An 18,898-nucleotide genomic window follows, 5' to 3' on the forward strand; every position below is an offset into this window, starting at 1 on the left:
AATAGTACATCACTCAGTGAAGGGTAAAATGCCTTTTATGGTACTAACAAGAAAATTTAATTGGAAATAAGATAAGATAAAATATTTTATCATAAACTATTCATCTCTATTTCTAATACCTTTTGTTGTTTTTTAGTGTTCATTTTCGTGAAATAAAAATATCTTTGTAACCCCCCTCTATTTTTTTGGTATATTCTGATGAAAGTCTCGCGAGAGCTGCTCGAGATTTAGAGACACATCAGCACGGAAGAGCTCGGGACATTTTTACCGCATTTTGTCCTCCAAAACTCATAAAAATGGACGCCATTAAAGAGAGACTGAATGCCATACCGAGCCATATGGTAAGTACGCTTAACCGTGCACGAGAACACTCAGATAGTTTACGGGAAATAGAATTATACGGTCAGATATACACCATGTAAACTGTGCCATATGTTGCAAATTATGGATGGGGAGGGGGGCGGAAACCGGCTACCATGATCTCCAAGCAGATCTAACTTAAGGTCTCATTCATGAGTTTTTTCGACCCATAGGATTACATGTTATAATACGTGTTTTACATGGGCGCATTCGTAATGAAGATGTAGAAAATGTGCCAATGTTTTTCATTCCATGTTGAGAACATTTACCCTAGATTATGTAAAAAAATTGACAACATTTTCACTACATACCATCTTTTTTTATAGCAATTACAAACTGCACTTGGCTACACCCCCACAAAGCCACTTTCCAGCTGTAAGTGCCGGACCGATTCACACACAATGCCTGGCCTGTGTACGTCCGACCTCGCGCGCGGCTGCCGAATTTTGCCTGCTAATTTCTTCAGATACAAGCAAGCTTTCATCAGTTTGACGCTTGAGATAGGTTGGGCTAGCCAAAAGGGAATTTCCCACCGATATACACACACGTTCATACAGCCGTTCCTTTTTTTTGGCCACGCACTCTTTTAGCCTACCCACTTGGAGTAATACAGAAATGAGACCTTAACGGTTGCAAAGACCGTATCCAACCGGCAAAATGAGTTTTTATTGCAACCCGACATCTGCAAGGGCTCGGCTTCAACACGTTGTAATAGATAAAAAAAATCATTTTGCCAGTTGGATACGGTCTTTGCAACCGTTAGATATGTTTGGAGACACATGGTTTTGTCAATCTTTTCTGGATGGCATTTATCATAATCATGAAGGCACGTTTTCTCACAAGTTGTCTTATCTTCTACAGGACTACAAAGGGCAGAAGCTAGCTGAGCAGATATTTCAGATCATCATCATTGTCTTTGCAGTGAGTATGCGGTAGATTTTTGGTGGCATTTTTGGTTTAATGTGGTTATCATGCTGTTCGGAGTGTTCCTTAGAAGAGCCAAATGATTTGAGACATAGTCTTAAGTCCTGCAGCCTAGCAATTTTGACTGCAGTACTGATTGAGTTACAATTAACGGATATCGCGATAGCGTCGCGTTATCGTCGCGATACCGTCGCGATATCGTCGCGATAGTATCGCGTTACGGCAACGCGTTATTAACGCATTTGGGGCGGGTGAGTTTTGTCCGAGCCTCTTGATTAGCTATGCGCGATAACGCAAGTTATCGGGGTCGTTACCCATTCATATGCGCGGGCGGCGACACCTCTTAAACAGTGCCCCGCCTACACAGCGGGACTGTGTTATAAGGATTGTGTCGGCGTTGTAACAAAGTATTTTCAGCTAACCATCGTAATTTCGGTGGTAAGAGTCTTTAAATAGATATATCAAAAATATATTTATGGCTTAAATATATTTACGGTTTCGAGTAAGTTTCCCTAAATGTCGTCAAAATCAGACGATCGTAGTAAAAGCGCCGTTCGAGCCAGGTTCAAGTGGATGTTTGGAGCTTGGGACCGTCTGTGGAGTGTGGTGTTGATAAATGCATAGAAACACTGCGGCAATAAACTGTTTCATGTTTGAGATAAGATCAGATTAGACAATCAGATAGCGCATGGCGTGAGCGCTTGACTACGCCATGATGCAAGGAACGCATGCCAGGCGTCGGGTCCGCCCTGCCGAATGTTTCCGCTACGCCGGTGCCAGTTTCTGGAACCCCTGTATCGATAGCCGCTTGTTTGATTGTCTTGTCGATAACACATAACAAGAGGAGATGTTGCAGTTGAATTCGTATTCTAGTATTGTTTATTAATATTACACCGGCATAACGCGGTACGTACATGTGTATCCACAAGAGTTTCTCCACAAGACATAGCCGTAAACTTGTCACAAAGCCGAAAAATTAATGTAGCAATCGTTCAAAATTATTACACCACCAAGCGGCAGTGCGAAAAATACTAGTCCTGTGTCCGTCTTCAAAGCATCTGGCCACAAAAAATTCTGATATTCTCTGCTTGTAAGTTGTATGTTCAAGACATGTAGTGTATTCAATATAGCTGTTAAAATTTAGATGAACACCTCAGAAACCACTGGCCCTTCACAGCTGATCATTCACAACCTCAAGTACATGTCCATAAAAAGGCTCAACAGTGGGCCAACACACATTTGGATTAGGAAACTAGAATATTTCGGCCAATTGTGCATTGCATAGATACGTACTATCCTCCTTGTCATACTGATAGTGATATACATATTACATACCGAAGCTCTCAAAGTCCTTGTCAATTTTATGGATATGCATATCATCAAGTAGGGGGGAGTTGAGGTCCTGGACTAGGGCGGGCAGGCCTCCAGCCTGGTACGGAACGACTCAACAGTGGGAGCCATCACAACCGTGCCAGGCAGGGCATTCCACTTGGGAATGGCGGTAGGAGGGATGAATATTTGTGTGTATTGTACATGTGTTTTTTTTTTTTTTCAATCTGTTGATGGCTTCCCTTGTGCCCCCAGGTGGTGGGATTTGCCTGGGGATATGTGTGTGAGCAGTTTGTGCAGACAGTCTACATCCTAGTGGCAGGCTTCATCCTCTCCTGTCTGGTGAGTTATGTGCTGTGTGTACTGTCTGGAGCATCATAAGCACTGTCATTTGATTTCAAAAGGCACATTTAGATCAGGGCTGTCTCCAGGACCCGTCCGTCCCGGGACGGAAATTTGCTTGTTGGGACAGAAAATAAATTCACCCTTTCCATCCCAAATTCTGAACTTTATGACTTGAAATTGATGAAAAGGTATCTTTATAAGCTGAAAATGACAAATTTAATGAATATTCAAAACATTGGCTCCCAAACAATGAGTGGGATGCAAAAAAATTCAAAGCTGGAGACGGCCTTTATCTAGATCAGAAGTTAGATGAGCTCATCAAACCAAAGTGCCAGTTGTATTATAGGTGAGCTATATCTACAGTATCTATAATTTTATTCCATTTATTGTATGTCATGTTTACGTTGTACGTTGGCCTGTACTTTTGTGTGTCAGCTGTTACCAGTGAGAGCTGCCTTGGGTAACTTGTTTTCATTGTCAATAAATACATATACAAATGTCTACGGCCATCCTCACTAGGTAGGTATGGATAGTGCCTTATACTTATACAGTAGAGCATGCAGAGGAGGACAACCTTCCCAGTAATCTTCGAGAGCGAAGAAGCTGCCATCAGTAAAGGTTACTTGTGACAAGTTGTTCAAAATAACCAGCCACCACTGATCATGAGTGCATGTGAAGCTACACATAGTGTGCAATGCTAAAAGCCATTAGCAAAATACCTCACTGACTCTGATACCTGTTGATGACATGCCAACTGGATAAGACACCAGTATATACCATACCACAATATCACATAAGTGTAATATGAGTTTGAAATATGATGCCCCTGGAAACAAAATATCATATTTGAAGAAAACATTGTGTGTCTTGTTGCAGTTGACCCTCCCTCCATGGCCTATCTACCGGAGGCACCCTCTACCCTGGCAGAAGCCTCGCGATGACAGCAAGGAGGTATCACAGAAGGAAAGCAAGAAGACAGGAGGCAAGAAGAAAGAAAAGTCCAAATGATATGTATAGTATCAAATCATGCCAAAATATGCCAACATAAATAAGTCATTCCAAGACAAAAGGACACATGTTTTTCTACAGTATTAATTGTGTAAGTGCAAAGATTCCAAAAGAAAGCAAAATGTTGCATGAATTTTAATGTATTCCTTGAGGCAATACTGAAAATGATTGACATATTTTGGTTCTATACACTTCTGAAGAACAGAATGATGAATTTTGAAATATCTAAATAGTGATGTAATTTATGTCTGTTGACTTGCATAGAAAGAAGAGCTGTCAACTTTGTATTTCTGATTACTGGTATTGGCATTTTAAGTTTCCACACAGCGGAGTTGTGTAGCCACATATGATAGAAGTAAATAAAAGAAATGTACCCACATGTACTACCTACATATATCAGAGACATCTCTCAGAATGTTGTGATCAGACTCTTTATTTGTTACTAACATGCTCACACAAAAGCATGCATTTTTGCTTGTGCATATGTCAACATAAGACACGGTATCATACAGTTAGCCCATGTGTCCCCTCATGCTTTCTTTTGATATACATACACACCATGCATGAAACTTTGAAAGACATCCTCAAATCAATGATAATGATATATACTTTTGAGTCTTAGATAAAATCAATTACTAACAACCAGATTGTAGCACTTTCAAAATTTTAGCAGTAAAGGGAATCGTGCTGGGTTCTGAAATATTGATATATATACACCTAATATTAAGCATCATACTTCTCACAGCATTTCCCTGGTCTTTTTTTTCTAGAGTTATAAGCATGTTTAGCTCATGGTTTTCTTCCATTAACAAATCATATAAGACACATTGAAAGAAATATATATGGCTAACTACAACACAGTAGGCACAGTGACTATTGATGTTAACTTAAGAAGGGCAAAGTATAGCTTTAGGAGACTGGATAATATCCACAGCAGAACAGAAACACAATTATAAAGTCCAAAAGCAATGATGATAGGTCAAAATAAATTCGTGCATATACAAATGTACTTTGTAAAGAATTGAGAAATGACAGATATTCGGTCTTGAATATAAGTTCTCTACGGGATGTATTTTGGTATTGGACGTGGCGTGGCCTCCACCAAATAGTCAATCTTCTTGTATTTCCGACCGTAGGCAATTCTCACCTACATTTGTAGGACATAAAAGAAATGATCATGTTATTGCCTTGATGAACGTTAGACAGCCAGCTTATGAGATACTCAATATAAAAGTTACTCAAGCAATCGGATACGTTTTGTAAAAACAAAAGCAGTTTTACCAAACCTATCCAGTTGCTTAACTTTTGTATTGAGTATCACAAGCAGTTCAATACGTATAGCAAGCACTTATGGAGTGAGTGATTGGCTTTGTGTAACATACGATGTGTATATACCGTAGATGCTTGCTCTATGATGTTATAATTTTATCATCTTTACTCATCAAGCAAGGCAGGTCTTATTTCAAAGTTGAAAGAACAGTCGTCACTTACCTCCTGAGACCACAATCCGAGGAATAATGCAGTGTATATACCCTGTAATGTTGAAGAGCAAATAGTTTGTCAAGAAAACAGTCCATTTATAATGTGACTATTATCAGTAATAGAGACACTATAGTCGTGCAATATAGTAGCAATAATCAGTAGAATTGTATTTACATATTGGCAACTCTATATTCAACACTCAATCAGTTACAATATGTGTATTACTGCTCGTATAAAGCCAATCCAAAATTAAGAATATATTGCGATACCTTATCTTATAAAAATGGACATTACCAGAATTGTGTTTGAGATCCCAAAGGCGTTCTCAAAGGCTGTGTCTCGCGTTGCCATGGCAACATATCCCGTTGGCCAGGTGATGCACAGGAAAAGGGTGAGAACGGAGGACCGCCATATCTCACCGCTATGAACAAAAACACAAGAACAATTGTCTGAATCTTCCCCTGGGGAGTATGAGGGTTGGTTCATCGTTAGGTTTGTGAGAAATGCCATTGGCCTGGAGAGATGAAAACTTTCAGCCATTGCCAACAATCAATCAATCAAACTTTCACTACAATGTAAAAAAAAGAAGAAATATATACTACACCTAATGCAAGACAGACATTCAAAATGACAGCGCCACGATAATCAAGTGAATTTTAGGTAGGATAGATCTATAATGTTTCCTATAAAAATTCTGATCGACATAAGCTAATGTTTAAAACAAGCAGGAGTTTACCCAATTTTCTCCATCCTCGGTTTCTTAAACGCGGCACCTTTCATATTCTTAGAGATCATGTGATCCGTACGGACTGTTAAGATGATGACAGTTGCGGCAACCTGTAGAGTGGAAGAATAATTCTTGTATGATAATCTTGTCGATCTGCCTATGGACAATTTCAAAAGCACGACATGCCAACAAATCATAAACTTTTGATATTCACGGTGTCGCTCGTCAGATACAACGTTTGTAGAATTGCAGGTAAATACTTTGAAACGTAGATAAGCTGTAATTGTCAAGAACGTACTTCGGAACTGTAACTACAATCCATGCACCAAACAAACCGTATATATATATGTCACAGTACGGATTGGAATCCAGTACAATCTTGAATCCTACTAGTACAGATTGGAATTTAGTAGGATTCCAGATTGTACTGGATTCCAATCTGTACTGTGACATATACCTACCAGGACAGCGAAGCCAGCCGGTGCTGTCATTGCATGAATCAGATAGTCTTCAACCGGCAGAACACATCTAGAGGTAGACAAGATAACCAGAAATGCGATAATTTGGAATCTATACTAGTACACTATAATGACAGTTTTATTTTCGATCTGTTAACTGTATCTGTTCATCATGTTTTGTTGTGACTTGTTCTTTTATAGCCCAGTGTGACAAAAATGTGCAATAAAGGTCTTTTTGCATTCATCATTATATGTGCCTCAATGACATGGAAACTTGAAGTACATTTACTACAACTTGTTTTGTTGTGACCTGTACTTAGCCCAGTGTGGCAAAAATGTGCAATAAAGGTCTTTATTCATTCATTCATTCATTATGTTACATCAATGACATAAAACTCGATGCACATTACTACAATACTTACTGATAAACATAGGTTTACGATATCAGAACTACAAATGACATATAACAACTCTATATGTAATGAAGGACACACTTTCCGTTCAGATCTAGGTAGGCCTGGTACTTTATCCCCGCGGTCACGGCTGCCGCAGACACGGGCAGACCCCAGCCCAGCACCCGGTACTTCCACCAGGGTGACTCGGCACGGGGCGACAGCACGTCCAGGTAATGTTGTAGGCACAACGGAACCAGCCAGTAGAACGTGCACAGCACACCCACGTGTGACACAACAGTTAAACCGAGGCACACTTCCTGCACCAAGAAAGAAAGAAAGCAGTCTGGTGTTAATGTATCAAAATCCGCTCAAAATTTCGATCCCCCAGTAGGAATATAAGATACCCCCGTAAAAGATTGCCATCGATACAGTACAAAATGATCTTAATTTTTTGGGCACGAACTTCAATATATCAATTGATAAACATACGGTACACGTAGCCATGGATATGCTCCTGCTAAACTGATATTCGTACATGAATAAAGCATGAAATGAATCAGGAACTCCATTTTGCAGAATGAAAATACCTTGATATCCCCAAGGAACGCCTTGATGCTGGCCTCATCAATGACATTAACCAGAGAAGTCACTTCAGTAACGACCAGGCACAAGAGTATGTTCTTCACCACGTGGCCATGAGAGGACATGTATCGCCTGGAATAGATAGATGGCATTTCCGTTCATAGTGTAAGTAAGGAATGTTACAAAATAAACATTAAGAAATTAAGAAATCATTGTAAAGGAAACATCCTTCCATGGCAATAATAATCATAAGGATGATATTGATAATAATAACAATGATGATAATGATGATGGTAATAATGATGATGATAAGTTTTATTCAAAGAACATTTGGTAGCCCTATAACTTAAATAACATGTTCTGTCATCATCATTACTTTGATATCACATCTTGATTCAGTCTTATTTTAGGTTCACCAGATGTTCATCAGATACACTGATTGCATCAGAAGACGCCGTTTGCTCTGAGGTTACTTTACTTACCGTAGTACAAGATAAGCACCAAGTGTGCCCATCACCAGGGTCAGCGCTACGATATTCCCGGTCAGAGGTGACACCCAGACTGGCTCTGCTTGAACCTGATGTCAATGTCAGATTATCAAATGAAAACAAAAATTGGAACAACTTTGAAACAAACAGAAAAAAAAACTTTTTCTACCTTATGTTGACGTTTTAACGACACATTTCTTCAGTTTCATTCTGAAGTGTAAAAAAGAACACAGAGTTAAAGAGATAATGTTTAACTACCTCTTCCTGAATCTCCATCAGAAGAGCGAAGGCCATCTGGAGATGAGAGCACTGACAGACTGTGTAGTCTTCGGTGTGTTCAAATACTTGACATCCACTAGGGTTGTACAGACTGAACAAAAATTGGAAAATAAAACACAACATTTCAATGAGATTCTATGGAAATCAAGACTTAACATTGCCTTTGTTCATAAACATAGCAGTGAAAAGCAAATGTGTAAAGCAAATGTCGTTAAACGCAATTTTATAAGAGTTAATCAACACTTACCCATGCTCATTCACCATGTCGAGAAAAACACACTTTGGGTTTTTCCCTGCCTAGAAATTGGAAGAACTATCTGTGAAAGACAGCTGACCAATAGCAACAATCACTTCCCCTTGAGTAGATAAACAAATTAAATTGATCCACACATTGTATAGTCACGAATAAAAAAAACATGGACGAAAGTCAGAGGAAGATAACTGAATATCACCGTGAACCCCCGATAAAATATTTTGTCTCACCCGAAAATGTTCAAAGCGGATGGCCAGAGGGACGGATAAAGGCTCAACTGGGAACGTGTCCGTGGAAACACCTACGATTCTTGAGTTGATGATTTGGCTTTTCTCAGCAAGATATCCACTGCAATAGAAACGTTTCGACTTTGTGTAACATAGTCTTATTGTGACAATCGTCTTTACACTGTTGCTGCGTCTCGACAAATGTTAGCTATGTTTCATCGTTAAAAGATAGTGCAAAGCATTTTTTTGTGAACTTAGGTACAAACGATAATCGAAAGTGATGATAATTATGTAAGTTGTTCTTGGTACCTTGAAGTCAGCAGAGCATGCAGGCTGTCAAAGTTGAGAAAAGAAATCGCAGATTTCTCCGGAAGCACTGCAAAATTAGGGAGGGAACTTCATTTTAGCACCTTGAATTGCTTCTGTCTGAATTGTTTATACGCACAGCCATGATTATGACAAAAGACAGATAATTTAGAAATAATACGATTATAAACATTTTAAATTTGCAGTTTAACATCATTTACTTATACACATGTACAAGTGTGTAACGAGCCTTTGTATAAATTTTGGGACTTTGGGAAATGTTCAAACAAATTGCTTACCGAAAGTGTCATTCTTGTCTGTTAGTACTGATCCTGACAACGTTAGATTAGCTCTTCCTGCTCTTCTTCTTCCAACCGCACTGCTGAAGTTCTGTCCTATCATGTCGCTGGTAGGTGCCAGCAGGACATTCATTCCTATTGCAGATGGATCATAATAATACCGTGAGTCAAAACAACATTTATATGAATTGATTCAAAACAACATGAATACTCCACGTAATATTCTGTATCTACTATAATGTCTTTATAATGGCTACTTCATCCAAAGATATGCCAATCGCATTTGTCATATAGAGCAAACATACATGCAACATACTTTTCTCATTTAGGCTATTCTCGACAGAAAAAAATGATATTGCATAAAATTGGTCTCCCACCTATGTTGTTCCTCCGTAGGTTGATTGCATTGATGTCCTGATAACTGACATAGCCCATTACTGCTTCTGTTACTTTCTCCATCAACGTCAGAACGCGCGTCGCGTGCACCATGCCACTGTGCTGTAACAAGATAACAACAACTAGAAAGGCAACATTTGCGAGCAAATACAGCATGTTTAGCCATACTCCTCGCCATGCAAAAAAAGGACTCTCCCAAAATAACAATGGACCATTCTAAAATACTTGCACTAAAAAAATGAATCACCCCAGTCCAAAATTGAGTCTTCCAGTAGCACCTCAACACAATATGGACCAGTCCACAACCATATCCACTAATTGATTAACAAATACACTTCTGCTAAAAAATGGACTTTTTCATAATCATTCCAGCTCAAAATTGAAAGAAATAATTAAAGAATCCTCCCCTTGCAAGAATGGGATATTCCGTGCCATTTCCATGTAAACCAGTCGAAAAATATCCGCTGAAAGTTACACTCTTGCGCATAATCAACCCAGTTCAAAATTGAATTAAAAAAGATCAACCCCAGGGAAGAATGAAGTTTTCCATAGTATACATATGAAGATTTGACAGGAGACGAAGGAAATGACCAAAAACAACATATTTGAGTCAATTCCAAGTCACCGAGAGGGTTTTAATATAATATTTGTAATATGTTTGAACTGTTTTGATTAAAAGAATGTCTAAGTCACAATAGTTCTAAAGTGTTCAAACAATTAGAATTGAAACTTATAACATGTTTGAACTTATTTCACATACGTTGGAAACATTTCGAACGTAACTACACAAAAATCTCTTTATTTAGAACAGTTTCAAACCATCTATCCAAATGTTAATGTTCGAACAATTTGTAACAAAAGATTTTCACAATTGCCCTCATAAACGAAGGTGCTAAGTCCTCCTGTGTGTTTCTGCCTATTTTCGGTGGCCGCGCTAGACCACCAGCGGATTTGTTTTGAGCGTCACCCGCGCGCGACGATGTACACTGTTCGGCACCGCTAATATCCGGCATTTTCCCGCTCCAAAACACTCCACAAGACCCACGTTTTTAGTGTTTTGCCTCTTGTGCAACACGATTCGATTTGCATTACTAACGGGACGAAAATGATAGAAAAAATTCACCCCGTCCCGGCGTCCGTCCCAAAAACATGAACGACATGAAAATATATTTTCTTACAGATTCAATCACGAAAATCAACAGCATGGGATTCCAAATTTTCGCAACGGCCGACCATTTATCATGGTTGAACTTCCTTCCAAGGCGTGCGATAGATAAACATTCCCGGCACATAATAGTCACTAGTACCAGACTAACGCAAGCTCATGATGATAATAGGGAGAAAGTTTGTCAGTGAAGTTTGGCCACCAGAGGGTACATTGACTACATTCATTTAACGTTACAAGCTAGCGCAAAGGGGCGAATCATTGACCTTACCGGGGACTGACTCTACTGGCCTAATCATTCCTTTTTTGCCGAATTCTACGATCCATACGCCCGTACGTAGGACATGTAGGAAGGCCTGGTGGTGGACGCTACACATCACGGGAGACGCGTGTTGGTCCGAGACAGACAGCGGCGTGCTTTCGATCGCGTAGCGGCGACGCACCGCTGCGACAACGTGCGGGACCAAAACGCCTGTCCCCAGTGAGACCATGTGTTTTGAGCGGCATGCCCCGAATCCGTCTACCATTGCTGAATGTAGCCCGATTCATAAAGGTCTATTTTGTAAGCATTATTTCATGTACCCCTCAGCGTGAGAATTCCTTGTGCAACACTTCGCTACATTATATGTTTAAGTTTCCCCCGCGCACCGCCTACCACCCGCCTTTGATCATGTATGAAGTCGGCGGCAGAGAGAGATCATCAATCAATTTTGACAGGAGTGTCGCGCCAGTCTGAGGAGAAACGATCTCCCGTGTTGTGTTGAAAAATTTGGAGTTTGAAAATATCTGGAATAACTAATGCTAGAATAAACATTCACAAAATCATTGATTTAACTTGTTTTCTGTTATAAAATTTCCTAAACTGCAATTTAACCACTGAGTTTAAGGGAACATGGTGTTTTCCCGATAATCACGTTAAATGTTTATGTCCGGTCTTTCCTCCTCGTAAGCAAACTTCCAGCTTGGCCAGGTGCAATGCACTAGGGGTCAATGACCTGTAGGTCATATGTAGTATTGAAAGTGACAGAAGTGGCAAATATTGTCAAGAAAGCCCAAAATAAATCGTTTTGAATATATGTATGCCGAAAATGGGAATGTAGTCCTTTAAATATTTGTTCAAGCCACATATACAGCAAATTTCAGGTCATTCGGTTGAAATACCAGGGCGCAGGAGGCCAAGATATGCTAAAAATAGCCTAAAAACCTCAATAAAATCACTTTCAAGGTCAATATCAAAACAAGGAAAAGAACGCACATTGGTTTTTGCCTACATTACCTCTGTACCAAATTTCAGGTCATTTGGTCAAAAAATGACAGAGATGAATCCATTTGAAGATTTGACAGGAGAAGAAGAAGAAGAAGAAACATGAGAGAAAACAATATGTTTAGCCATACTTATGGCTAAACATAACAATGACCCAGATTTGGGAGAAATCTGTTTAATGTCATGAACTGCGAGAAATGAAATATTTGCATGGGGCTATTACATTTACACCGTACCGCTGATGTTTGATTCAGATATAGACACTTAAGCTGAAGATAATCAAAGGTTATCAATAAACAAATGTGTCATTTTCAAATGTTCATGCAATAGCTCACAGCCATACCTCGATGATTCCTTCCCACAAACTGTAGTAGCTGTTGTCGTATACGTTGTCAATGATCCTCACCAGTGCCTGCAAGAAGACATATCATTCTACAAAACGTTTATCTGTCACTCAAACTCTCTACAAACTCCCTTGCAATTTTCTACAATAATGTGTGTGCCAGATAAAATTGACAAGTCACATCCAGATCTATCAGGGTACAATACAAATGTATTTGTTTTTGAAAACCAAAGTCAATTGGCCAAAAGAGCCCGTGACAAATATATGTGCACTAATATGTATGAAGTGTCAGATAAAATCAACAAGTACACCTAGGCCTATCAGGTTATCATATTATTGTTGTAAATCAATGTGAATTGGCCAAAAGAGCTAGTGACGAAACAACAATTTTGTGTGCGCTAATATGTATGAAGAGTCAGATAAAATCGTAGTACGTCTATCTGGGTATCATTTTTTTTGTTAGAAAATCAATGTGAATTGGCAAAAAGAGCCAGTGACGTAACAAGGATTTTAGATACACTAACCTGTATGAAGCTGTCTTTTGCTCTGATCGTCCCATCGTCTTCACCAAGGGGACTGTCATCAGTAATGTCATTAACCATATTCAGGATGAAGAGAATGTCCTTCTGAAATCTGATGCTTGCACTCACAACTTCCAGCTCCTCTACAAAGTCGGTTGCTGCTTGTATGGTGTTGACGTCATTAAGCTGAAAACAATGGGACAAAATTCGTGTTGTCATGTGACGTAACGGCAGGGTGTTCGGCCCAGAACCAAGCGGTCCCGGCTTCGAATCCCCCTGACGCCACCGATGTTGTGCCCTTGGGAAAGGCACTTTACACGACTTTCCTCACTTACTTCGCCCAGGTGTAAAAATTGGTATATTGTTCTCTGTACGTGGCACTGTTAATATAAGTTATGAAAACTTGAGTGCAGTGGCACGTCGTGTCAAAAACCGAAGCAAAAACAACAAATTGAGACAAAATTTGTTGGAAAGGGGGAAAATGAAAGAAACCAATCAAACAGATGAATGACATTCTCTGAATTGTTGTTACCTTTCGTTGCAGGTTAACGACCTCATCCGATACACAGTCTGAAAAACCCTGCTCTTCCCAGCGTCCTCTGCGGTCACAGTGCCGGGTTGCAGTTCCTATCAACAGGATAAAATCACATCAATGCCCCTTTGGAGTCTAAATCATTGCAGGTTTTATGATATCAAAACATATTGATAAAGTCTTCGATGACATTGCTTTCACCATAGAGAAGTTCTCTACAATGTAAACACCTCTTAGCCCTTTCTGTAGTTCTCTACATTTGAATGAAAATTTTAGTTGACAACTGTGAATGTTGTTTGCTGTTTCCATACCTACCGTTAGTCAGTCTTGTGGGGCACGCTACTGTTGCAGTTTTACCGCGGTCTGTCTCTGGCCACTCAACTCCATGTGAACCTCGAGAGCGACGACAACCTTTCATGTGACAGAAGAAAGATTGAAGTGGGACGTAATGAAAACTTTCAAAACGTCGAAAAAGTACAAAAAGTTCCATCGCAGTTGAAAAAAAAAATACGACGAAGCAATATCAGTACCTTGTCTGCAGTTTCGTATCCTACACCTTTCGACTTCAGTCTGTAGATCGGTTTTGTCGACGTCACCCTCGCAAGGCAAACCGGAGTATTGTGGTGCTGGGTTGTCGCAAAACCTCGTTCTTGTTCGTAGTCCATCGCCACACTTCGCAGAGCATTCGGTAAAATTCGCCCAAGAGCCCCAATTACCATTTACTGTAGGTAGAGGAACACATCGAGGATCAGTAGTCGGTTGAATGATATTAGTTTCGATGGTCAGTATCATCATATTGCACGACGTCGACAGAAGCTCAATCATCTACACATGGTAACACAATTATGTACAAGGTACAATATCTTTTATCATTAGAGCCCTTCCAAAAACACAAAAGCATGTGTATACGTTGTATTGTACCCTTAGTATTTTGACATCAGCTTGTATTTTCCTCGCAACTTGAACAACAATAAAACATTGATACAAGTGCATTGGATGTGCTCTCTGTCTGCCTTTCTCTCTTTCTTTCTTTGTCTTTATCACTACCAGGTGTCATCATTTCTACATTGTATTTCATATTTCCGACTACAATGTTATTATATACCTGAACATGGGTGGGTTTGACAAGTCATCTCTTCATCCGGTTTCTCCCCGGGACAGAACAGGTCTCCTTCAAATGGATTCTCCGGGTTGATTTTTGCACATCTGTGTCGAACTGTTTTTGTTCCATTACCACAGGTGACAGAACATTCACTCGTCCATGTGACCCATGTACCGTTAGGATCTATCGGAGGCAACAAATAGTATATTTATGTTGGATCCCTGTAACATTGACAGTTCTATAGAGTCCATCTGATAAGCATGCAAACTTAAGATCTGCGTTCATATAGTTATTCTTATCACATGTGTACAATAAACATCGAAATGTATTATTGATCATAACGATTAAACATTTATAGTGTCTGGCACAAGAACAATACAAAACACATAGACAGCATTTTTGGCCTTCAATTTCAAGTTTTTGCCATTCTAATATAACGTTACAGCAGAGTAAACATACAACAAAAACACATACTTGGACAAAAACTTAGATTGCAGGTCGTTTCTTCAAACTGTCGTCCCTCGTCGCTGTGGTTCCCAGGACAATGCGTCCCGCCAAACTCAGGAATGGTACAGTTTCTGCTTCTGACGCGTATCCCCTCTCCGCAGGTTTCAGAATATGCGCTATATTCTGACCAGCTTGCCCATGTCCCTTCAATTCAAACAGAGTCATCAATACGTATACCTACAGTAAATGCATTTGCCATTGTCTTGTTACATTAGCATATATTGTATAAAAACAAAATTAGAACAACTGTACATCCACATACGGTACAAGTATAATATTTTCAACATTAGTATTGATATTACAATGACTTGAACGAAACAGATGTATGAAAAATTCATGCAGATATACCTTCGCATAGCTCTGTGCTGCAATTTCTAGTGGCGTTGGTCTCCTCAGGACAAATAGCCCCATCACACAGAAGAGATCGTGACTGTATCCCTCCGCCACACGTCACGCTACAAGGCGACCAGTCGGACCATGTTGTTGTCACTAATGATTATGTAATAGTGAAAGGTTAATATGTAGTTGGGCATGAATAGTATTATCTTCAACGTTTTTACAAAGAGAGAAAAAGGTGCCACTTAAAGCAGGAAAAATCTAATATTTTATCTCTTCGAACCTGAAAGTTACCTTCTGACTGAAAAAAAAAAACATTCTTTTCGGTCAATTGTGCCAGTCGACGGCTATGCTAAAGCATTGCACATAAACCTAGTACTGGAATGATATGCACCATTGCTGCACAAGACCCTACCTGGAGTAGGACATGGGAGTACGCTGCAATTTTTGTTTTGCACTTCCGTCTGGGGTCCGTTCTTGTTCCCAGGACACCATGAACCACCCAGTTGGGGTGGGTTGCAGATCCGCACACGTGACGTCACACCACCGTCACATGGCACGGAACAGGGGGCGAAGTTTCCCCAAGCCGACCAGAAACCATGAACTAAAAAGATGAAATACAATAACAACAAATTCTGAACCGCACATACGAATTTTTTTTCGTACTCTTGGAGGGCAAGTAGAAAATACTTCCTACAGGTCGATCGAAGCAAGACGTCTCAAACTTTTCAAAGCCAAATAACACGTCTCTTGCATATCTATTTCAAATTGAAAATCTAGCTTTTATCATTACTCTATACGTTTACCATGAACACGTTTGAATTGATGACATAGTGTAAGTAAGATTCAAATGAAGGGGAGACATAAGACAAAGTACGGTTAGTGCACTTTCTGACCTGGGCAGGCTTGGAGCTCGTCACAAGCTTTAAGCATGGTCTGTGTGACGGATGGTTGGTCTGAAGTACAGAACGGAGACCTACTGCCGTTGAGAGACCGACACTCCCGACTGAACACTTGTGTCCCTACGCCACAGGTGGTGCTACAGGGTGTTATAGCGCGCCAGTCGGTCCAGGTAGCCGGTGCACCTATACAAAAGGATGGCGATACCTTTGTATTAATATGCAATATTTTGCAATTAGCAAATACCATCGATATCTTCGAGATGATAGGCAACATAGAACCTAAACACAGTGACAACTACTACTGCATTGAACAAATACCATCTTCCAGACGATAGGCAACATAGAGCATAAACACAGTGACCACTACTACTGCATTGAACGAAAACTATTTTCGAGACGATAGGCAACATGGAGCATAAACACGGTAACTAATAGATAGAACATGATAAACATAACAAACACAATGACTACTAGTCGTTTTGCACTATAAACAAGAAGTGTTCTAATATAACTTACCTGTTCGTATTGTCCAGATCGTCTCCTTGCTTCTCGCGCCGTTTGCCACAGCAGAAAGCAAGACCTCATACGTAGTGTCGTAACGGAGGCCATGCACATCAACCCACTGTTCCTCCGTACGTTTCAGCAATGCTTCCTCTTGTCCCGTGATTGGCTGACGAATGATCACGTCATAAAAATCAACCAATCCGGAGAAATGTGGTTGCCAAGTAAGGATGAGAGTGTCATTGGCGGCGTTGTCAACATGAAGGTTTGTAGGCGCTACAGGCTCTGTAAAATGACATACATTGCCTTTGTTATTAGGTTATTGCATTGTGCGACGGTCCATTAGGAACAGTAATTTCTTCGGGATTAGTTTCAAAGAAAAATGATAGGCTTCGAAGAGAAATACATACCGGTGTAGCCAACCACTATTGCCTCATCGCTTCTCCTTTCAACAGTAGAACCCATGGCAACAACTCGTACCGCCACCAAATAAGGAAAACCAGGAGTGAGGCCCGTCAACTTGACTTCGTTCTCCATATACAATACCTGAAGCAGAAATCAAATGAATCTCTGTGAATGCAATGCATTTTTCCTTTTTCCAACAAGAGGTTATGGCTTGATGGGGAAAAGACTTGAGTCAAACGTAACATTTAATACATTGTAACGTTGATATTAATGGTGATTTCTGTCAAACAAAAGCACAATGACATCAAGCTCATATCATTGTCACAATGTTTAAACTACGGTTGTGCTTCATTCAGTTTCAATAAAGGATTGTTTCCTACCGACGCGATGTCCCAATCGGCGAAACTCAGCCACGTTGTGTTGGCATCACTCATGGTGGTATACAGAATCTCGTAGTTGATAATGGCGATGGAGGAATATGCTTCTGTCCAAGATACGGTGATGGAGTCCGTGGTTGTCGTAACAACCGCTACGTTGGCTGGTGGTTTCAAGGTGTATGCTAAACGATGTGATGTAGAATAATGAATTATTATGTAGAGTTATAGGTTCCTAGAACTCGAATTACAAAGAGAACATGCAAAACGTCGTTGCAAATCACATGTTTACAAGCTTCCATTTTCATCAAATATACGTCACTTGTAAACCTTTATCGTAAGGAAAATGTAACTTTAGATTCAAGAAGTGATAACAAGACTTACATTGTATGTTGCATCGGTAACACATCTAACATTTATAAATGATACATATTTCCTTACTTGTTGTGATATTGAGACCGACCGGTTCACTGTTGACCCCATAACTAACAGTTGTCAGATCAACAAGGTAGTCGACATCAGACTTCAGGCCGCCGACAACTTTATCAGTTTCCCAACTCTCTAGAAGAATCTCGGACCTTGCTCGAATCCCAACTCTAAGGATAAAGACAATGATGGACAAAAATCTTTTCGCAAAATTCACTCTGGTAGGTGGCAACAGCAAGACTTCGTCGTCTTAAATGAAATGATTTTTTGTGGTAAAAACTATTTCGGGCATGACATTCAATAGCTATCTGGCTAAAGACACTGAAATATTCTGTATTTTGCGGAAGCATTTGAAAGATCAATTAGTCTGAAAATATGAAATTCTGAAAGAATCAACATTCAATTACGACTGCATGTGAACTTACCTGAGTGCCATGGGTGTGTATGTTATAAGATGGTTGGAGAACACACTGTCAATTGGAGGTGACCACGTCAGTGCAATGGTGCCATCCCCAAATAAGGCAGTCACGTTTTCAGGAGGACGTGGAGCTGAAAAAAAGCACACAAGAATCAGTTTACAAAGTTTCATATGTAAAATGACAGCTTGCTTCTCAAACTATTAGATTATAATCATGGAAAGCTTGGTTTCCAAGGTATTCATT

At 39.9% G+C, this 18,898-nt stretch overlaps 2 protein-coding genes and 1 long non-coding RNA gene across 3 annotated transcripts; 1 reads left to right on the forward strand and 2 right to left on the reverse strand.

Moving 5' to 3' along the window:
- The first annotated feature begins 206 nt into the window (after positions 1–206).
- Positions 207–4,381, forward strand: LOC136443473 (signal peptidase complex subunit 1-like). The gene is made up of 4 exons (XM_066440720.1): positions 207–341; positions 1,222–1,281; positions 2,869–2,955; positions 3,835–4,381. Exons 1-4 carry the CDS (start codon positions 297–299, stop codon positions 3,964–3,966), a joined length of 324 nt encoding a protein of 107 aa, XP_066296817.1. The 5' UTR covers positions 207–296; the 3' UTR covers positions 3,967–4,381.
- On the reverse strand, positions 4,305–17,572 carry LOC136443447 (adhesion G protein-coupled receptor B1-like). The gene is made up of 26 exons (XM_066440684.1): positions 17,442–17,572; positions 17,047–17,316; positions 16,525–16,713; positions 16,044–16,232; positions 15,641–15,781; positions 15,260–15,436; positions 14,789–14,968; positions 14,214–14,405; positions 13,999–14,094; positions 13,684–13,778; positions 13,155–13,337; positions 12,631–12,699; positions 9,840–9,960; positions 9,463–9,597; positions 9,167–9,233; positions 8,861–8,978; positions 8,625–8,674; positions 8,357–8,468; positions 8,093–8,187; positions 7,616–7,742; positions 7,128–7,345; positions 6,637–6,703; positions 6,185–6,285; positions 5,743–5,869; positions 5,458–5,499; positions 4,305–5,113 (listed from the first exon to the last, which is right to left on the reverse strand). The coding sequence occupies exons 1-26, from the start codon at positions 17,566–17,568 to the stop codon at positions 5,027–5,029; spliced, it is 3,375 nt and encodes a 1,124-aa protein (XP_066296781.1). The 5' UTR covers positions 17,569–17,572; the 3' UTR covers positions 4,305–5,026.
- Positions 17,573–17,827: 255 nt separating this feature from the next.
- On the reverse strand, positions 17,828–18,772 carry LOC136443475 (uncharacterized). The gene is made up of 3 exons (XR_010757155.1): positions 18,662–18,772; positions 18,252–18,406; positions 17,828–17,995 (listed from the first exon to the last, which is right to left on the reverse strand). It is a non-coding gene; the product is annotated as an uncharacterized lncRNA (long non-coding RNA).
- Between the last annotated feature and the right edge of the window lie 126 nt (positions 18,773–18,898).

This window comes from Branchiostoma lanceolatum, chromosome 10, assembly GCF_035083965.1.
Source record: "Branchiostoma lanceolatum isolate klBraLanc5 chromosome 10, klBraLanc5.hap2, whole genome shotgun sequence".
NCBI lineage: Eukaryota > Metazoa > Chordata > Leptocardii > Amphioxiformes > Branchiostomatidae > Branchiostoma > Branchiostoma lanceolatum.